The sequence below is a fragment of the Oenanthe melanoleuca genome, chromosome Z (genome assembly GCF_029582105.1).
Source record: "Oenanthe melanoleuca isolate GR-GAL-2019-014 chromosome Z, OMel1.0, whole genome shotgun sequence".
NCBI lineage: Eukaryota > Metazoa > Chordata > Aves > Passeriformes > Muscicapidae > Oenanthe > Oenanthe melanoleuca.
This window is the reverse complement of record NC_079362.1, coordinates 75431149-75452020: the sequence shown is the minus strand read 5'-3', so window position 1 is coordinate 75452020 and position 20872 is coordinate 75431149. Positions and strand designations below refer to the sequence as shown.

At 40.3% G+C, this 20872-nt stretch overlaps 1 protein-coding gene across 6 annotated transcripts in view; it reads left to right on the top strand.

Annotated features, from left to right (window-relative positions):
- Positions 1–20872, top strand: part of DYM (dymeclin) — a 208125-nt gene that overhangs the window by 33825 nt on the left and 153428 nt on the right. For all 6 annotated transcript variants that reach the window (XM_056514018.1, XM_056514017.1, XM_056514016.1 and 3 more), the window contains 2 exons: positions 7042–7167; positions 9551–9693. In XM_056514018.1, the coding sequence (XP_056369993.1) occupies positions 7042–7167; positions 9551–9693 (269 nt within the window). The remainder of the gene's footprint in view (positions 1–7041; positions 7168–9550; positions 9694–20872) is intronic.

Below are 20872 nucleotides of genomic sequence, written 5' to 3'. Positions count from 1 at the left end.
TTATTTTTGTTACTTTCAAAAGAATAGGTCAGAATAGTGCTTTTTAAAAAGAGTCTATTCAAGGAATTTTTATCAAGATTGTAGTAGCTCCATTATTTGGAAAACTATGTGACTTTTGTGGTTTTGGCAACTTTGTCTAATCATCAAAGACAAATTTCCATCTGTTGAAACTGAGTTTGAAGGTATTGGAAACATCCAAACTGAGAGAGATTTGTGTTGCTTCACTTTGAAGAGCTTCAAAATTTAAGACTATTGTACTCTGTTTGGGAGGGAGCTGATTCATTTAGATGGAGTTTCATTTGCTGCTGCACCTTGGGGTGGTGCAGCAAATAGAACATATTTATGTATTTTTAAGATTTTCTTAATCGCTCATATCCTTATTTCTAATGATAGATGTGCAGTGTTTTAAGCGTTCAAAGATCCTGAGAAGAGCCTTTATCTGTATCACATATTCTTACTCTGTTCTAGTTCAGTTTTAATTTTAGACATAGATCAGTATTTCTCTATGGCCTGTCTTTTCACTAGGTGTGCTTTAACTGGTAACAAACTTCCTCACTTCAAAGCACAGTATGAGAGGTCTGTACAGTTTTTCGTACATTATGCTGTGTGTCATATTCCTAATAATCTGCTTTCTGATATGGTTTTCAGCCCTGTTTTCACAAAAGCTCATGGGTGTTGGAAAACCTCTGGTTGCAGGCATTTGGCTCTCAACAGCAAAGACATGGAGAAACTGTGGAGCAGATCTTCCTTTCACTTAGGCTGCTTCACTGAAATGTAGGATGTGATTCCTGTGGTCTGGCTATGTGTAGAACTCAGTGATGGTGTAATGTAAATCAAATGAGTCATCTTCTTTTACCTGGGGGTTGTAACCTGCACCTGTCCATTTTTATGGGAATTTGGGCTGCTTACTTGTGTTTGAAAAGTAATGTCTTTTAAATAGTTTTAGTGGATATTGGTAACAAGACTTGGTGATATGTGAAGTAAAAAGGGAATGATACAGGCTTCTCTGTGCAACATTTAAAAGTACAGAATTTCTTCTAGTATTTTTAATCTGTAGAGGGAAGAAATAAATACCAGTGAGGTGAAAATATACACTGTCATGTAGTCTCAGATAGTTTAGGAACAGATCTGTGAAAAAAGGCTCCTGAGTCCGACTGTCATATTAATCCTTTAGGCACTACCTTTAGAGTATTTCCTTATTATTGATGCTGCGGGGCTAGAGCCCCTCTGCTCTGGAGCCAGGCTGGCAGAGCTGGGGGTGCTCAGCTGCACAAGAGAAGCTCCAGGGAGAGCTCAGAGCCCCTGCCAGGGCCTGAAGGGGCTCCAGGAGAGCTGCACAGGGACTGGGGACAAGGCATGCAGGGACAGGACACAGGCAATGGCTCCCAGTGCCAGAGGGCAGGGCTGGATGGGATATTGGGAAGGAATTGCTGGTGGGAGGGTGGGCAGGCCCTGGCACAGGGTGCCCAGAGCAGCTGTGGCTGCCCCTGGATCCCTGGCAGTGTCCAGGGCCAGGTTGGACAGGGCTGGGAGCAGCCTGGGACAGTGGAAGGATGTCCCTGCCCATGGCAGGGGGTGGACTGAGATGATTTTTAAGGTCCTTTTCCACTCAAATAATATTGGGATTTTTTGTTTCCTCACCCTCTTCTTCTCCCAGTTGAGAATACCCACTGTGGATGAGATGCAGCACAAAATGTCACAGATGCTTCCAGTTTTCAGTGTTTGCTCAGTGCCCCCTTGGGACATCTCCCAAATGTTTGGAGTCAGCTGTAATGAGTGTAGGGCATTATCAGCTGCCACAGTGCATATGTGCCATCAGTGAGTATAAAATTAGGAGTGTTTCCAAGAGGAAAGATCATGTTCTCTTTCAGTTGTTGTACTTGTATCCCTAGACTGATAGCTAGATATTATACTTGCTTTTCAGTTTTCAAAACTGATCCTATTCTCTGTGGTGACTCCTCTTTCACCTTTCTGGTGGGCCCTCAGGAAGCAGGGAAATGAAACCTGGTTCCTGTATGATTTGAGACTTTTTGTATGAATCAGCCCTTTTGGCAACTCTCCTAAATTAGAAAATGGGTTACCTTTTAACCTTTTAATACTCGGAGTAGACAGCTCTGCCTGGGTGAAAGTTCAGGAAAATATTTGAACAGGGAGGGGGCTTGGTCTAGGGGTGGGTGTTGAAATTTGAAGTTTGGTTTCTGACTGTTCAGGCTGTTTGCTCTGTAGGTGTGAAATCATTTATGAGCTCTCAGTCCTCTGTGTGCTGATATAGAAATAGCTGCATTTCACTGAGTAATTAAAGTGTTTACAGCAGCATGTGCCTTCAGAGTGTTAATTGGAGTTCATAGCTGAGTTTTTCCTCTATGGTGCCTCTGTGCTTCACCTTGGTTCCTCTGTCACAGACCTCTCTCTCACAGGCAGGGAACAAAGCTGAATGATTGGGAGTACAGAAAGCACTTATGAACGGTGCTTGGCCTTGGAGAGAAGCCAGCAGCAGCAGGATGGTGACACATAGGTAGATTGTTGAAGTTCTTGGTAGGTGATGCTGATAGGAGGTCATCCACATGGTTTTGAATGAATAAACCAGATGCCAGGATACTGGGGAGCTGTGGTTTTAACAGGACCATAGTTCTTGTACTTATGTGGGGTGATTGCATCATTTGAAAATAGTATTTGGGCTGAGGTTGTACAGGGCTTGTAGTGACCTGGGATAGTGAAAGTTGTTCCTGTCAGTATCACAGGGTGGAACTGGATGAGTTTTAAGGTCCCTTCTGACACAAACCAGTCTAGGATTCAATGACTCTAATTTACAAGTTTGCCACCAAAGTTAATAAATAAAATAAATAAACTAAAATTTATGTTCTTGGTGGTCAACCAGAAGAGAAGTGATATTATCTCCAGTCCATATCCTGGAAGAATTAGATACTGCACCAATTTATTCTAAAGCAGTTCTATTGTATGTCTAAATGCAGTCTGCTTTAAAGCAGCGCTGTGGGGGCTGCAGAGGTTCCAGAGGAGCCCAGGATCTCTGTTACCTACCTGACAAAGCTGATTAAGATGGAACATGGTCTGACTCAGTAGAATTTATTTCTTGGAGCTTGTGGACTCTCCATCCCTAGAAGTGTCCAAGGCCAGATTAAATGGGGTTTGGAGCAACCTGGGACAGTGGAAGGTGTCCCTGCCCACAGTAGAAGGTGGCACTGGGTGAGCTTCAAGGTGCCTCCCAACCCACACCATTCTGTGATTCTGATTTTTGTATTTTGATTTAATAAGTTGTTATCTAATGATTACTATAAGTCATACAACTCCTTCATTGTTAATTTTAAAATTTTTTATTGAAATGATCTGGCATCATTTGCTTTTGGAAGGAATGCATTGGTATAAGGTTTTCATTGAAATGTAGACACCAAGTGTGTTAAATACACACACACGTTTATTGTGCTGGTATAGGGGAATTTTCCCTTTTAGAGCTCCTCATTCTATGGCGAATCCATAATTTAACATAATCTCAGATAGATATGGTATGATGTGTCTTTTCGTCAGAGAGTACATGTTTATCTATAAGGTTTGTTGCCAGATAACAGTTTTAGCTTGGGTGTCACAGTGGGAGAACCTGGACCTGCTCCCTCCAGTCCAAAGATGTCACTGCATACGAGGAGGTGTGATACCAGGAGGACAGCTGGGATAAGGAAAGATGTGTGTTTTGACAGGCAGACCTGTAGTAAAGGAGAGAGAGAGAGAATAAGATGAAAAAATTGAGAATAAGTAATGAATCCTCATAAGAGAAAATGCAAAAGAAGAGAAAGAAAAGACCTCTGCATGTTTTGATACATTACTTTATGAAGTCCATTTACACAGAACATGAGCTCTATCTGTGGATTTTTTTTGTTAGTTTTGTAAGACACTTGAGAAGGAAAAAAAAAAAAAGGCACAGGAGCTCAAAACAACATGCAGTTATTCTGGCTTTCTGAAATAAGTAGCTAAATAATTTTGACATGTAATTGATACATGAGTTCATTATTTCTAGTTTCCTCCTTATCTGCAAGCAAACAGTTTTCAGGGGAAGTTGGAGATCAGCATAAATTCCATGTAAAGTCATTCTGTATGACTGATAGCTTTGAATAAAACAAAAAAAAAATCAAATCCAAGACCTTGTATTATATAGTCTCTTAATATAAATAAACAATATGTTCTTTGAAGTTGAAAGAGGTTTTGGGTAGTTCTTATGATTCTTTAGAAATGCCTGAGTTTCAGAAAACCGTATATTTGACCCCTGGTGGAGAAAATAATTTTACTCTGAAGCTTTATCCTTGTGCTGGTGAATTCAGGGTGACTGGACCTCAGGGGTTACCTCAGATATCAGGACCCTGCTTGTGTTTATATCAGAGCATATTTAATTTGAACAGATTCTATAGGTTTGAGTGGAGTGTTTCTACAGTTAAACCTGCCCTGTCTGGGTGTTGAACTTAGAGAAAATGAGAATAACTCACTAAGTGGGACTGCTTGAATTTACCTGTTTGTTTTTTCTGTCAGAGTTATATAAGGATATTGAAAGCAAATTTTTTCCCTCACAAAATGTACTTAATACAGTACAGTAATCTCTTAGTTTATTTTTTATGCTGATTTTTATCAAAACAGAAAATTATTTTGTAATGGTTCCTCGAATTTGCTATTTCACTTGTGTGAGTTATAATAATAATAAATTAATAAATAATTGAAATGGAGAAAAAATATAGTAGACCCCAAAATTTGTTTCCCCTCTGAATAGTGACCCAGTGCATGTTGTAGTTTGTCATGAAATTATTATTATTACCCTTTTCATTCATCATCTTGGGATAGGAGACATTGTTCTTGTATTCTCTGCCTTTGCCATAATGATAAGTTTCTAAATGTTTTTCTTATGATATAAAAAAAGTATTTTTCCAAACTGTTGTTTTTATTTTGATAGAAAAACATTTCTTAATTTTTTATTTTTTTTTTGCTGGTGGCTGAACCTTTGATAATTGATATGTTTATATATAAGTCCTCTTTGCTTTGCTTGGGGTTTGTGTGGGTGGCAGATTCCACAGAACCCCTGTTTTGGAGAGGGAGCAGGCACTGTTCCTAGTGCAGCCTTGCTTCTGGCTGAGATGAATTTGCAGTGGAACCAGATCAGAGTGTAACCTCTGGCCTGATCTAATTATCAGCATTTACACTGGTGAACTTCCTCAGGAGTGGGCAAAAAGTCAGGTAACTTGCAGAGAGTAAAAGTAATTCAAAAGGACATCATGATTTTCAGGAAAATGTTACTTAGGCAGTATGTCCTTTCCCAACCCGCAACTTCAAATGTTTGGGGTTCAAATACTCAAATGAGGCGAGAGAAAATAAAAAACAGTGAGTTTGCACAACCTTCACTTGTAAAAACATTTTTGTATGAGAGGTGGTGCGGTTCTGTGGATTGTGATCCAGGAAATTGTGATTCTAGTTTGCTGTTGGCTTTGAGTAAATAAATAACTGCACTCTGCAGAAACTCCAGCCTGGAGCTGAAGAGGAGCTTAACTTAAGCAGTCTTTGCATTGTGGTGCATGAAATTCTTCTTTTTGCATTTCACAGTAATGCAAATGTTTACAGCATATCTGGCAGCATGCTTGAGAATATTAAGTTATTTGATTGTGTCAAAAATTAGACTGGTGTATTCTAAATAAAATCCTGCGTATTTCAGTGAGGACCTTACCAGCTCTGATCCCCAGACTAGTGAAAAATCTTGTCTTTTCTGGGGTTGATTTGTTTTTCTTTGGAAGATTGCACTGTACTTTTCAAATCAACATTGTTTGAAAGGGCACCACTGATTAAACAACTTCAATGCTGATTTGTCCTTCAGTGTTTTGATTTTTTTTTTTTTAATCTTAAATGGAGGTACTACTAAATATTTACATTTGACAATAATAAACAAATTTTGAATTTCCAGTATCTTCCAGGTTAGAGAACCTTGGTAGTTGTTGCAGGGAAGCTATTGTAACTTAGCAATACTGGATTGTGAGGCATACTGTGGAAATTAAATAGTGACAGTGGGAAAAGCATTAAAGAATTTGTGTTATCAATAACAGTACTTGATAACAATATTTCTGATTAACTGCAGGATGGTGCTGTTGCACCAAATGAGGTACCTCTTTTTGGAGGATGCAAAAACAGTCTTTGGTTGAAAGTAAGAATGGTACTGGTTCATGTCCAAATTAGTTCATTGTGTTTTTAAAGGTTTCTTGCAGTCTGCAATTTGTTACTGATTAAGGAGGCAAATGCCATTTTTTTCTCCCTTTTAAAAACAAGATTTGTAACAAAGTCATTATAGGCAGAGGTGGGAACAGAAAGCACAAGATATTTTTAATAGTGTGCCTGTCATCTGTTCTGCTGCACAGCCTTTCCTAATCAGCCTGAGCTAAATGAACTTCGCTGAACTGTCTGGTGTCTGTATTTAAGCATTGCAGCTCATTCTTTGTGATTATCTGTAATACCTTGAAACTTTCTAGTTCCCTGTTACCTCAAAAATACCATTTAAAACTGAACAACGTACATGGTATCCTGATACTCTGAGAGTTTTGTACGCTTGAGCTGGCACTTGTATATTACAATCCACTCACAGGGATCCAGTTTTTTTGGCAGATGGAGCTGTGTTGGGCTAACTGGACATTCATTCCCTCACTTAGCATGATGGTTTTGTGACAATTTTGTTTAACAGTAGAAAGGACATAGTTCTGAGAGATACTTATTGTTTTTAGGAAGAAATGTAGTGTATCAATTGCAAGTTGAGTGCAATGAGCAGTACCTCTTTTTATATTGTTTTTTCCTTTGGCATATAAAAAAATGCTTATTTCTAAGAAAAACAACCCATTTTTGGGAGGAAATAGTTCTAATGTTTCTCGAATTTGTTGTTTACATGTTCTGAGTTGAAACTCTCTGTGCTACACAGTGTATAACATCAGGTGAAGCTATCAAGTATTCTTGGAAATCTGCTTGTAAACAACCCAATAGATTAATCTCTGTGCTTTTCCCTTTATTCTGCAGAGATATTACATACAGCATTTCTTTGGAAGCCGTGACAACTCTCATTGTATTCCTCTCCTGCCAATTATTCCACAAAGAGATTCTGCGAGAGAGCATCATTCACAGATACCTGATGCATGGTCGATGGTATGTCCTGCTTTGGGGTGCTGCCTAAGGGCAAAGCAAACACTGTTGGTCACTTCTTTAGGTTCCTTGTACCTGAAAACAGAAGGCAGCAAAATGTTATCTTGTTGTTCTGCATAAAAGAAAAGAGAGTAGAAAAACGAAAATCTCTAAAGGCTCTTGGAGGGATTTGAGTGGAAATCTCACAGCCCAGATTCAGTAAAACTCGTTTGGAAGTAATTTTTATATTTTGAGACTAGTTTCATTAACTTAAAACAGCATTTACTTTCCAGGATGGTTTTCTTATTCAGCAATGAGTCTTGTAGCACTGCAGCCTAGAGAAGTCAGGTCCCTCAGAAATGCTAGAGCTTTCTTGCCATCTAGATAAGCAGCAGTCCTTGGAAAGATGAAGGCACGTGCTGTGCTGAGCTGAAGGGAAGGCTTAGCGGGGGGAAAACTTGGTTGTGTGAGTAATACCACTTGTTCTGGCAAGCTGGTGGTTGTGTTCAAGTGCTTTCATGGTGGCTTACATGCATTTTAGTCAGGCTCCCATTCATCCTCTTTCAGCTTCAAGTTCTGTGTGGGCAGATTTTTCATAAATGCATTTATTCTCTGGTTTCCTGAAGTTTCTAGTAGGTGTAAGGGACAGATACTGCTCTGACGTGAAAGGAGAGAAGGGGAAAGGAGAGAGACTCACCTTGGAGCACAGGGCAGACTTCAGACTGAAACAGCAGCAGAACAGAGCCAGAGCCTCAGGATATGTGGGGTGTCCTGGTACTTCAGTCTCTGGGCTGAAGAAATTGAGGGTTTGGGGGAAAATGGAGCATATTTGGGGGAAGAGTTAATATATGGTCTAAGAGGTCTAATTTTGGGAGTAGCAGGTACCTGACCTCTGGAGGCAGACATGGGAATTTGGTGGCTGGGAATCAAGAGCAGTGTGAACAGTTGGAGAGGTACTGGTGTGACTACTCACCCACAAGGAGAGGGGAGCACCTAGGATTTATACATGTTCATGATCAAAATGAATGACAGAAGTTAGAGGATCTGCCAGGTTTTATTAGTAATTGACACAGTTGGCATGGAAAACAGTGTGTTTGTCGCTGATATCACAGTGTAAGCACAGTGGTGTTTGGATAAAGGTGAGGGAGGCTATAAAGGGAGAAAAAGAGGGACACAGAGAGAGAGAGAGAAAATTAGATCAGAGAAGGGGAGAGAGAAAGGAAGAAAGAGAAAGATCATCAGTCCTGGCTCCATGTGGATCCAGCTGGTGGGATGTCCTGGGGTTCTGGGCTTTGTGAGGCACCTTTTAATTCTTCCCCTCCCTGGAGAGAAGTTTCTCCCTTTTTGTGCAAATCAGTTCTCACTCACAGTGAGTTCTTGCAGACCTTCCTGGGAATGGGTTGGAGGCTTTGGGGTCTGGGATGGGCTTGTTCCCCCCTCCAGCCCCCAGCCCTTCTCGGCCCCATCCCAGCACCTGCGCTGAGCCAGGAGTGCTTTTCTGCAGGAGCCACAACCAGGAGGTTTGTTGCAGAAAATGCTGCCCTGCCTCCATGTGGGCCCTTCTCCAGCCACATCCTGGTCTTTCTCTTGTGTGTTTTTACCAACAGTCCTTGTTTGTTATTCCCAATAATCCACACCATGCAGGTGTTGGTGTTTGGGGACATGCACATTAACCCCTTACTTTCTGGGCTTCTGCAGATGGTCAGAGGGTCTATCCTAACAAATCTCCTGTCTTTTCAGCTCTAAATCAGGTGGGAATGGGAGCAGCTGTTTGCTTCTGTGGAAATGCTACTCCATTTTGGAAATACTGTAACCTTTTAGGTAAACTCAACAAATTCTACAGGTGTTTTTCTGATTCACTGGTGTAAGGTTGTTTCATTGGTCTTTGCAAATTCATAGCATTATGGAGTTCTTGAGGTATGAAAAAGTGTTAAAGATTGGTTCTGAGCTGCACACACATAAATATTGTGGATGTGGAGAGATGCTGTTGGTACCTGTTCTGTGCTAGCAGGGCATGGAGTAAAAACTGAAAAAATACAGCTTTTCTTTCCATTGCATAAATATTTTTCCAGTTGTGTCCTGAAGTAAGTGAATACAAAGATTCTACAAACTAAGTGGTTTATTTAAAAATAGTATTTAAAAAACAAAAACCAAAAGGCAATTTTTATGATCCTGCTGTGGAAGTTGGTCCTGCAGACCCCTGCTGAAGTCCAGGCAGCTTTCCATGGGCAAGACCTTGGTGTTCTTTCCCTTTCCAGTCTGGTAAGCACTGGGACGTTTACTGACCATCTTTAATGCCAAACACCCTACAAACAGCCTTTGCACCCTACCTGGACTTTGTTGTGCCAATTTTTGTGAATTGTGAGTCAACTAAAGTTTTTTGTTTTTTTTTTTTTTTTCTTTCCAGTCTCCCATACACCAGCAGACTTGTGAAAACTTTGCTGTATAATTTCATTAGGCAAGAGAGGAGCCCTCCTCCAGGGGCCCACGTCTTTCAGCAGCAAACAGATGGAGGAGGACTGCTTTATGGAATTGCATCTGGGGTGGCAAGTGAGTCTGATTTTCTATAAATTGTACTTAAGACCATATGAAGTATCACCTTCTGTGTGCCCTCTCTTGCAGACACACCTGTAGCCCATTTATTTTTCAGCAAGTGTTACCAGTGTAGAAAAGCTGTCCACAGGCCTGCATGGCCCATCTTGAGATGTGTTAGAATCTGAAGCAATTATACCTGCAGGACAGCAGATGGTGAAAGTATCACCTAGCCCCTGTTTTTTTTTTTTTAACTAACACATTAAAAAACCCTCAACCAACCGAGTAGTGCCCTATTTGATGAATCACATACTTAAGTTACTTTAAATGTTGCAAGGAATAGTTTTATGTGCACATTTTATTCTTTACAATTACTCAGTGGATGTGGTGACCTGTTCTATTGCTCTGCTTGAGCAAAAGATTATGCTAGGTGGTCCCAAGGGGTCTCTCCCAGGAGGTTTCTTTGATGTAAGGGAGCAACCTAGATAGGAATTTTTGTAACATACTGTGCCTTTCCCAGTAAGTTGACTAATGTTTTTTCCTGATAAGTATGACTAGATTCTGACCTTTCCCAGACTTTGCTGTAGAGAAATACTGCCTAAGGAATAGCAAAGACTTGATGCCTTTCGTTTTTCAGAAAAAGGTTTCTCATTTTTGTTACACTGTATACTCTGTTTTGGTTGGTGGCTACTCCCTTCCCCACACCAGATGTGTTTTACTGGTATTTAAAAATCCGTCCTAGAGGTTTTTTTCTTTTCCACTGAATGAGGATAAAACATAATACAGTGCTAACAGCAAAGGTAGATATTATTTTCTTTCTCCCCGATAAACTGGAGAACACTTTGCAAGTCAGTTGCTGTTAAAACCGATACTATTTATTTAGCTCTTTTGTGAAATCAATTCACTGGCAGCCTCCTGGGGGAATATTAAAGTTCAGGCCGCAAGGGGTCTGCCAGAATTTGCAGTGGGAGGCAGTGCCCGCGTCTCTCCTCACGGCGGCAGCAAAAGCGCACGGCTGCTTTTCTGCTGCTGCTTCTGTGCTCCGGGCGACACCCTCCAGAGCCGCGCCTGGCTTGTGTCCCTAACGTAAACCCAGCACGAAGCAGTGCCTCGGTTTTCAATTCACTTACACACACGCCAGATTAATTAAATTGTTCCTTATAGTGTTTTACTCAAGAGTCCCATCAGGTATATTCTTTTCCTTCGTTGCATTTGCAAAGGGGGATTGCTCTTAACATGTTATTCTAAAGCAGTTTTCAGTATCTGGTTTGTAGTTTTGCAGTTTTTTCTGCATGTTTTGCTACATGTTATTACCTGAATAATTGTTGTTATTTATGTTGTTACTAATTCTGATCTCTGTAGTATCTTTCTGTCTCGGTGCTGCCACAGGCAAAACACTTCTTCTGTTCCTCTCGTTACTTGACTGATTTGTAAATCCATCCATATTGCCACCACTCCAGCCTCCCTCTGTAACACTTCTCACATGATAACCCCCATGACTTTTTACTGGTTGTATATTAAGTTTCCATTTCTTAGTGCAAACTCTTAAGATTTCAGCCTACATCTGTTCTTGTCTCTTCCTACACTCCCACCTCCTTCACTCCTCTTGAACCATTCCCTTAGCAACTACCTTGGCATACGCCTACGCTTGTTTTTTTGCTTCTTTCATGAGTACCTGAAGTGCCATCTCTTAGCCTGGCAAATTAAGTGTCTTCATTTAAAGCTTTAAGAAGAGGAGCCTTTTAAAGAGCTTTCTAATTTCCTGCCTGGGAAAAGGGAAAAAAGAAGTACCACATCCTGTTAAAAAACATAAATGTTTTTTCTATCCATGCCTAGACGGTTGAGATTTTTTAAAAATTATTTGCCTATATATGATGTTGGACTATAGGCAAAATATGGACACAGTAGGATTGTAGAGTAAATGGCATATTTGCCTGTCTTATCTCTGAATTAACTCTTATCAAGTCAGTACTTTGGTTCATGTAGCCTCAGGTACATTGGTAGAGTGCAGCACAAATGAAGATGCAGCAGTATGAGTTGATAGTCTGTTAGGGAACAAAAGCAAATTTTGAACAATGAACAGCTATGGAAAGCTTTGATGTTTTTTATGTATTGCATTACTTCTGTGTATTTTGTAATCTTTACGTGATTGAGATTGAAAGAAGAATGGGAGAATTGAAAACTCACTTCTGTGTTGCTCAGTGCCTTTTAGATGCCACATAATGTTTAAAGTAAGTTTACTGAAGCAGTCTAAATATAATCTACTTAGGATGAAGGGAGATAGGAGCCTGGTTTAAAAAAAATACTTTTAATATGAAATTTTGAGTCCTAAAATAATTATGGTACTTGTTAATTATTTTACTTGATGCCACAGTCATGGTCATTTATAATGCTATTCGTATTTTGTAGTCACTTGCACTGCAGCAGGAGATCAGCAAACTCTTACAAGCACCGTATTTTAGATCCACCCTCCTTTTCCTTCCTTGTGATTCAGCAGAATTGATAATTATACACAATATGAGCAGAATTTTACCCTTTCCCACAGTTAACCTTCTCCTGCATCTCAACCTTCGTAGCCTGTTTTTCTTCCTCTCATCAGCTTCCTTAACTCTGAAACCACAGAACCAGCACCCTCACACGATTACTTCTGGTTTTGGCCTCTGACTGGATCCAAGTTACCTCTGTGCAAGGACCTTTTTCCATCCTGGATATAAAATACCTGGATTGGATTGTCCTGCCAATTCTGTTATGCTCCAATAATTAAAGAAACAATGGTGGTTTTTGAAGGAGGGGAAAAATAATGGTATTTATTTTTGTAAATTCGGAAAGGAGATTTTTCTCTACTGAGTCAACTTTGCTTTGTCTTTGTGGTCTTTCAGTAGGTGTGCAAAGGAATTGTAAAGTGCTCCTAGATCTGGGGCAGTGTTGTGAAGCATAAATGACATTAATATGCATGGCACTAGAGTTCAGATATTAGAAACTCATTTATTGGAAACTAGAAATTAATTATTCTCGGTTCACAAAGCACATTGAACCAACTTACCCTCAAACCCAAGTTTTTTTGTTGGCTTTAAGTTCTCTCTTCTTTTTTGTTAAGATTTATTAACGTTTGCCAATTCATAGTCTACAGTCAACTAAGTTGAGACAACTTTTTGTGGAAAAGCAAATTTTTTTTTAATTAGTCATTTTATTGCTTGCAAAATAAAATCCTTGTTAGAGTGAAGAACTGCCAAGCAGATGATGTGCTAAGACAGGGAAATGATAGTGCTACTCAAGACTGTTGAAAAATAACTCAGTTTAAATGGTTTCCTTTGAAATAGGTGATCCAGTTTATACTTTGCTATTAAAAACAACTCCAGACACTAATGCATCTGGCAGAAGTAAGGAGTTACTGCAACAGTGGGATCTAATTGACTTGGTTTGTGCTGTTAGGGTGTTTATAGATGTGAGGGGTACAATGCTGTATCTGTAAGGAACCTCAACCAGAGTCAGTAACCGGATTCAGCTTCATTAATCACCTAAGTCATCATCATAACTAATCTGCCATACAAGTGGACTTTTGTAACATTAATAGAAATTGCAGAGTTCAGTGTGTGGTGGTCAGTGATGGCTTGTTTTCTGTCTGTATTCTTTGGTTGGGACTAGAGAAAAATTCCTGGCCATTAATGACTTTATATCAGGCTTTACTCTGCATTATACTGTTCAGCATTAGAATACCTGAAGGTATCAGACCTCTGTTGTACATCTGTGATTTATGCACACTATAGCTTATTCCTTTTTTTATATTTGGTGCTACTTTCTGGTTAATATAAGCATTTGCATGGTAATTTTTAACTTTACAAAAAACTATTTAATAATATTTAGTATTTTATATTAATATTTTTTTCCTCTTCAATTTTATGTAGCCTGGTTTGTAATATCTACATTAACCTATATCAAAGTAGAGAGACAAAATGGTACCAACAATGTGTCCATTATTTCCAATGATTTCATCAACCTTTACTTCTGCTAAGGAATGCATCACTCTGCTTGCTTCTACCTTCCAGATCCCTTTTGTGATGTGTCACAGATCTGGTGTCTATCTCTGATGCTTAGTCAGTGCTTAATTGCCTGTTCATGCCCACCTCAATGGAAATGTACATTTGAGCTTTCTTTACCAGTTCTGTCTGTTCGTGTTCCTTCTTGCTTGCAGTCTGTAAGTGTCATCCTCTTGACGTTGTATCTGTGATATTTTCCCGTGTCTGAATGGAAGATTGAGGGAGTTTCCAGATTTTTAATCTTTCACTTAGTTCCCCTGATGATGTGCCTGACACAGAGCGAAGTGTGTGGCTGCAGTTCAAGCACAGGTACTTTGAGAACAAATAGCTGAGTGTTCCTGGTTGTGCAGTTGTGGCAGGGGCAGTCTGCAAAAGCTGCACAGCAAACTGGTGCCAGAGCAGCTTCATACTGCCCAAATTCTGTGCTTGGGTGCCACAAAGACCACAGAAGCTGGTTTGAAATCGAGTTGCTGCAGCCCAAGCAGTGCCTCAGTGTCACCTTAGTGACTTTTCATGTTTTTATGACAAAAACTCGCCTTCTACCTTAATCACAGTAATACAGAAATACATTGTGTTGGGTAGAAATCTCTGCAGGCTAGAGATGTATTCAATATCAAGCTCTTAGACACTTCCTTTGACAGCCACTGTGTCATGTATATTCTGTTTCTTGAAATATAATTTATCTTCGTGTATTTTAATAATGTGAGAGCTTAGAATGATTACACAGCAATAGCACTTCTGGTAGCATTTGGTCCCAGCTCCACCAAGCTCTTGGGACTTTGAATGACAGAGATCTTATACTAGAAAGAACTATTGTTCTGCTTTGGAAATAATTAGAAATAATGATGCTCCAAGGGGTGGAGCCTCTCTGCTCTGCAGCTGTTCCCCAGGAGAAGAGAATGCTCCAGGGAGAGCTCAGAGCCCCTGCCAGGGCCTGAAGGGGCTCCAGGAGAGCTGCACAGGGACTGGGGACAAGGCATGCAGGGACAGGACACAGGCAATGGCTCCCAGTGCCAGAGGGCAGGGCTGGATGGGACATTGGGAAGGAATGCTTGGCACAAATTTCTTGAAGCATCTGTGGCTGCCCCTGGATCCCTGGCAGTGTCCAAGGCCAGGTTGGATGGGGCTTGGAGTAACCTGGGACAGTGGAAGGTGTCCCTGCCCATGGCAGGGGGTTTGGAATGAGATGGCTTTTAAAGTCCCATTTCAACTCAAACCATCCTGAGATTCCATGAAATTCTTGATCAGTCATGTTAGCTTCACTAACATTATTTTGATAGTAAACCACCATTAATCAGAATTAGCTGCACAGGTAGCATGGTCTTTGCTCTGTGAGCTCTACTCTTTGCACGTACACTGATGGTAGTGACAGCAAAGAATTCTTTCCCAGAAGAGCAGTTTATACTGTCATTTCCTGGCTTGATAGTTCTTAGAAGTCTTCCATTGACTTTGAAGAGACTCATCAGTATCTGCAAGGAGGTATCAGAGTATGGATCAGGCTCTGCTCTGTGAGGCTCAGCAATGGCACCAGAGGAAGTGATGCCCAGGAAGATCCACCTGGACATGAGGAAGAACTTCCCTGTGCAGTGACTGAGCACTGAAATAGACCAGAGAGAGTGTGGAGTCTCCCTTGCTGGGGATATTCCAGACCCATCTGGGCACAGTCCTGTACCATTGATCTGGGATCACCCTGCTGCAGGAGGGAGCTGGGACCAAATGATCCACTATGGTCCCTTGCACCCTTACCTATTCTGAGATTCTGTGAAACTGTACATTTTTCTTCTTTTTTTGGAGAGGCTGGTGCCTTGTGAGTGACACAATTTTTCATACTTAAGGTTGTGGAGGCTTAAATGTTTATAAGGTTTGTAAAGCCTCTTTTCTATGATGTCTTGCTGACACTGCCCAGGCTTGTGTTGTGCTGGGAGCTGTGCTGTAGCTCTCTGTAGCCTGTCAGCTGTTTGGAGCAGGGACCATCAGTGCACAGCCCAGCAAGGCTGTGGTTCATGACTAGAGCTTCTGATTTCTGTGGTCATACAAACCCTAATTGTAACCATATGCTTCAGCTTGTTTACTGAGAGTGTAGCAGCAAGTTTCACGAGGTGTGTTGGTGATTTATCTCCCTGACATTTATCCTGATATTCCAAAACCTGAGCAGCTTCAAGTAACCCATTATAAAAGAGAAGAGAAAACCTATTGGCTCAGAAATGATTTTTCTTTAATTCTTTAGGGGAAATTGCTTGTTCAAGGAAACCAAGAAGCAAGCTGATGTATTGTAACAAAGTTTTAAAAGTTGATATTTTGCAAGGATTAGAGATAGAAAAAAGGAATTTTATATGTCTAAAAAGGAAGTATTTATTTCAAAATTCTTCTTAGCTCTAGAAAATTATGGAAATTGAAATTGAGATAGACAATATTTGTAATTAGAGAATGTCTGTAATCAGCTATGTAAAAAAACAAATCTGAGCAACAAAACCAGTTATATTTGACTTTTTCTTAAAGTCCTATGAATTTCAACTAGTAGATGGTAAGAAATCCATAACTCTTCACCTCATAATTCAGTGTGAACAAGAGTATTAATTTCTTACCTAATCTTTATTTTAGCAATAAAGGTGAAAAGGCTTTAAAAATATCAGTATTTTTTCAGTTCATTTTTGAGCACTTTTCAAGTGACAAAGATGTTTGACCATCCATGCTGCCTATGAAATAGTCCAAAATCTGTGACTTAAAGCCCACACTTCTTCTTGTGGGCTTCTCTGCTTCTTGTACAGAGTTGAGAGATACTGTGCTCAGGTGAGACCCCACCTGCAGAGCTGCCTCCAGCCCTGGGCTCCAGCAGCACAAGGACGTGGAGCTGCTGCAGCCGGTGCAGAGGAGGCACGGAGATGCTGCAGGGCTGGAGCCCCTCTGCTCTGGAGCCAGGCTGGCAGAGCTGGGGGTGCTCAGCTGCACAAGAGAAGCTCCAGGGAGAGCTCAGAGCCCCTGCCAGGGCCTGAAGGGGCTCCAGGAGAGCTGCACAGGGACTGGGGACAAGGCATGCAGGGACAGGACACAGGCAATGGCTCCCAGTGCCAGAGGGCAGGGCTGGGTGGGATATTGGGAAGGAATTGCTGGTGGGAGGGTGGGCAGGCCCTGGCACAGGGTGCCCAGAGCAGCTGTGGCTGCCCCTGGATCCCTGGCAGTGCCCAAGGCCAGGCTGGATGGGAATTGGAGCAGCCTGGGACAGTGGAAGGTGTCCCTGCCCATGGCAAGGGGTTTGAACTGGATGAACTTCCAACACAAACCATTCTAGGATTTTATGATCTTGAACTTTTCGATGGCCCTCCTTCTGGATGGCAGATGCAGACTTTGTAGCATTCATGACTCAAAAGACTGGGTTTTTTTTGCACTAATATGGGATATTAAAATAACAGCTATAAATTACAATGCCATGAGTGGTTTATTCTTTATAATTTTGAAAATACCTGCTCTAAACTGTTTAGGCTGTGGCATTTAGCTGCATGATTTCTCATCAAAATGGTTGGATAGGTCAGGAAAAATGATGATCTGTTTGGTTAGATGTACTGATGCCATGTTATGAAAAACTTGATATCTTAAAATTGACAGGTGCCCTGGATAGATTGGAAAGTGAATGAATAGGATAAACTGAGCTGCATTTCAAGTTGGGATGAGGAACATTGATAAAGCACAACAAATCCTTTAGCTTTCTATTGTTCTTTCTTAAAAACTGTTTTTCAGGTCTGCTCATGGATTAAACCTATCTGAAGCTGCATTTGTTAATAAATTACATGTTACTGAATAACATATTAACTGTTTCCCCTTCATTGTCCTGCCAGATGTCTGTGCCATGTTTTGGAGTGGAGTATTCAGACATCAGATCACTCATTTTAACCATTGTCCATGTTCAGCAGAGCAGGGGAGTTACATTGCCTGGCGTGTGAAACTCCGTTTAATAGTTAAATTTTGTGGTTTTATTGATTGGTCGTGTGTGTAAAGACTAAAGGAATGAAAGGCAATGCTGTGCACTGCCTGACTGGAAATATTGATTAGCTAGCTCCATTTTCTGGGTGTTCTGTTTTCTCCAGTAGGCTACTGGAGTATCACTTTTGTATCATGATCAAATAAGTTCAAGTTCTGAAATAGTTTTATTTGTCTTTCAGTATTTTTGTCAGGAGAGAGCCGTAATTTGTCATGTCAGTCTACTCAACTAAAGTGCCCAAATATAAAGAATAGTTTACTTAAGGAGCCTGTGGATGACCTCTTATTTAGTAACAATAATTATGAGACAAGAATATTCCCTGCAGAAAGTGGTACCTGTCTTTCCAGTGCTAAGCACCTGTCCAGAAGGAGATGGGCAATTAACTACCTCTGTAAGCAAGTCATTAATGCAAGTAGAAATTGTCATTCTCTCTTTTGAATGTGCATGATGCAAGGGAATACTGTGCTTTTAGGTGATGACTGTGGTAGGTTCTGCTGGATCTCTGAGGGAAAGGAAGAAAAACAAAAGTGTGTTGTGAAAGCAAATCTTTGAACAGCACCAAAACTCAGAATCAGATGAACACTTGACTCTCTTTAATCTGTAGTGACAATATTTGTGGGCATTTCTGTGTATATTTGCAGTTCAAAATTGCAGTCTTGCAGATCTGTACAGAAGCTTTTTTCCTTGACTCAGATAATAAAACTGTGCTTTTATTTTCCTAAGCAACCTTGTTTTAAATTTGGTTGTTTGCATTTTTTATTGTGGTTGGTATGCAAAGAATACATTGAATTTGCAAAATATGAGACAAAAAATATTTTGAAGGGTAGGAGAATTCCCATCCCTGGCAGTGTTCAAGGCCAGGCTGGACAGGGCTTGGAGCAGCCTGGGATAGTGGAAGGTGTCCCTGCCCATGGCAGAGGGCTGAAACAAGAGGAGCTTTAAGGTCTTTTCTAACCCAAACCATTCTGTGATAAGAGAAAATACTGTGAATATCTTGGCTATAATTAATTTTGAGGTATACAACTTCACTGGAACCACACACCATCTGGATGTGGCTCAGAGTATGTTTTCCCTTGAGCCTTGTTGAGTATGTTCTTAAGAGCACAAGCTTGCAGTATTGCCTGTATGGACTGAAGTGTTTGACTCTGATTTTGAGGGTTGATTTCACAAATAATTTCATTTTGACAGCTGTATTTCTAATTAATGTATTTTGTTCAACAGGGGAAAATGTTCATCTACTTCTAAGCATAAAAAATTTGGAAGTCTTTCCATCTTTCTTTTATTTCTATGGATTATAGTTGTACTTCCTTGTTTTTGTAGACCCACGGAGGAGCTAAGCTCTGCACAGAATGATCTAAGATTTAATGAGGCCTTTGACTAAAATCTTTGTCTTAAACCAACAAAGACAAACCCTTAATGCGATTAAACCATCGTTATTTTTTACCTAATGTTCTAGAAGACCCAGTGGTAATTGAATGTGTTCTGCCAAAGTGTAGTTTCCAACACAAGTATGAGATTTTTACATAACCTGATAAATGGCTATTTTTCCTTTTGAATAAGCCATCAAAAACTTTTTCCGTCTTTCTGCGAAAGACTTCCCAGCCAAAGCAGAGCAAAGCCAAACAGATCATGTGCTTAGCAGTGTATTAGTAGAAACTATTTTCACAGTTGCAGACTTAAGTTTTATTTCCTTGTCCTGAGGCCAGTTACTATTGTTGAGTAATTTGGTACTTTTGTGATTGAGGTTTAAGTTATTGGTATGTGGTAGTTGTAGCTCTGAGCATGAACATTCATTTTTGTGACAGTTGGGGTTGTTTGTCAATTTTTCTCTTTTAAGCAAATGGCATTTTCCAGAGTGACTCACTTTGGGGAAAGAAAAATACTATTAACAAGAAAAGAATGTGGCACCTAGGAATAGACATCCTGGTTGAAAAGAATGGATTTCCATTATTGAAAAATAAAATTCTGCATTACATGGAAATTCAATTAGTATCCTTATAGGAAAGTGTGAATTTTTGCTTGCTCCTAAGTAATTAGATTTTTATTTGGATTTTGAATATACATGAAGCCCAGGGTTGTGCTGCTGCCAAGCTCTGTCAGATGATTACTGGGTGAAGGTGATTGTCACAGGTGAGGGGATGTGGCTCAGACATGCTGCTTTTGTGCAGGCTGACTGGGTGAAGGGCTGAAGCAAGAGGGAAGAAATGTTACCAGCACAATAGCTGGAACGCAGCTTTATTCATTTTATCTTTCATCAAATATTGGAGTTTAATAAAGCTAAGCCTTGTAAACTTAAGTGTTGTGTAAAGGAAAGGGAAGGACTAGATAGATGAGAGGCTGGAGGGGCAGGCACAGAAGCAAATCCCTGTTTGCTTGAGTGTCGTGGTGCTTTCCATCTTCTGTTTTTGTCCTGTAAGACAAAAAATGGGGGTGGTGGGGAGCTGGAGAGATCGAGTAGCTGTAGGTAGGAGGATGATTGTCATCTCTAAACCAGGTATGACTTGGCTGGCTGACATGCAGGCTGTTGCTTGTGTGTAAATGGCTGTTGTGATGTAAACCCATTCCTGATGTGAATGTATATCCAAGAGTTAATGCTAAAAAACTTCCTTTGTTAGGGGCTTGCTTATGCCAGGTGGACAGCAAGTTGGTCTGATAGGCTCTCACATATTACATTTATTTAGCATGTTAAGCAAATGCTTTCATATTTTTTCTAGTTCTCTAGATCATATTTCTTTCTAGATAGTATTTGTGCCAAGCACTGCTCTCTTTCCCCCTTAAGTTTTGAGCATTTTGTGAGGTTTGAGGTAGACTATTACTGGTAGAAATGCTGCAGTACAATGGACAGATTTTCCTTGGCTGGGATCCAAACCCTGTGTTCCTTTTGTGGATATTAATAATGACAGAGTTGAGACCTTGTCACTCTTGTGCTGAATTGGGTAGGTAATAAATTTAAAACTAGGTTTCATAAGAGAATTGTGGTCAGGAACAGGATAATATTTTCTGTCTAAATGAAAAATTTCAGAATGATTCTGACTCTGGAATAATTCCTTGTAATTGTTAAAAGACTGAATTTCTTAGCAATCCAGCTAATATTTCGGATTTTTGTTCAGCAGTATGAGACTCTGTAGCTGATAAATACATAGGCCTGTACTCTCAGCCTGAACTGGGAGTTTCTACTTTCCTG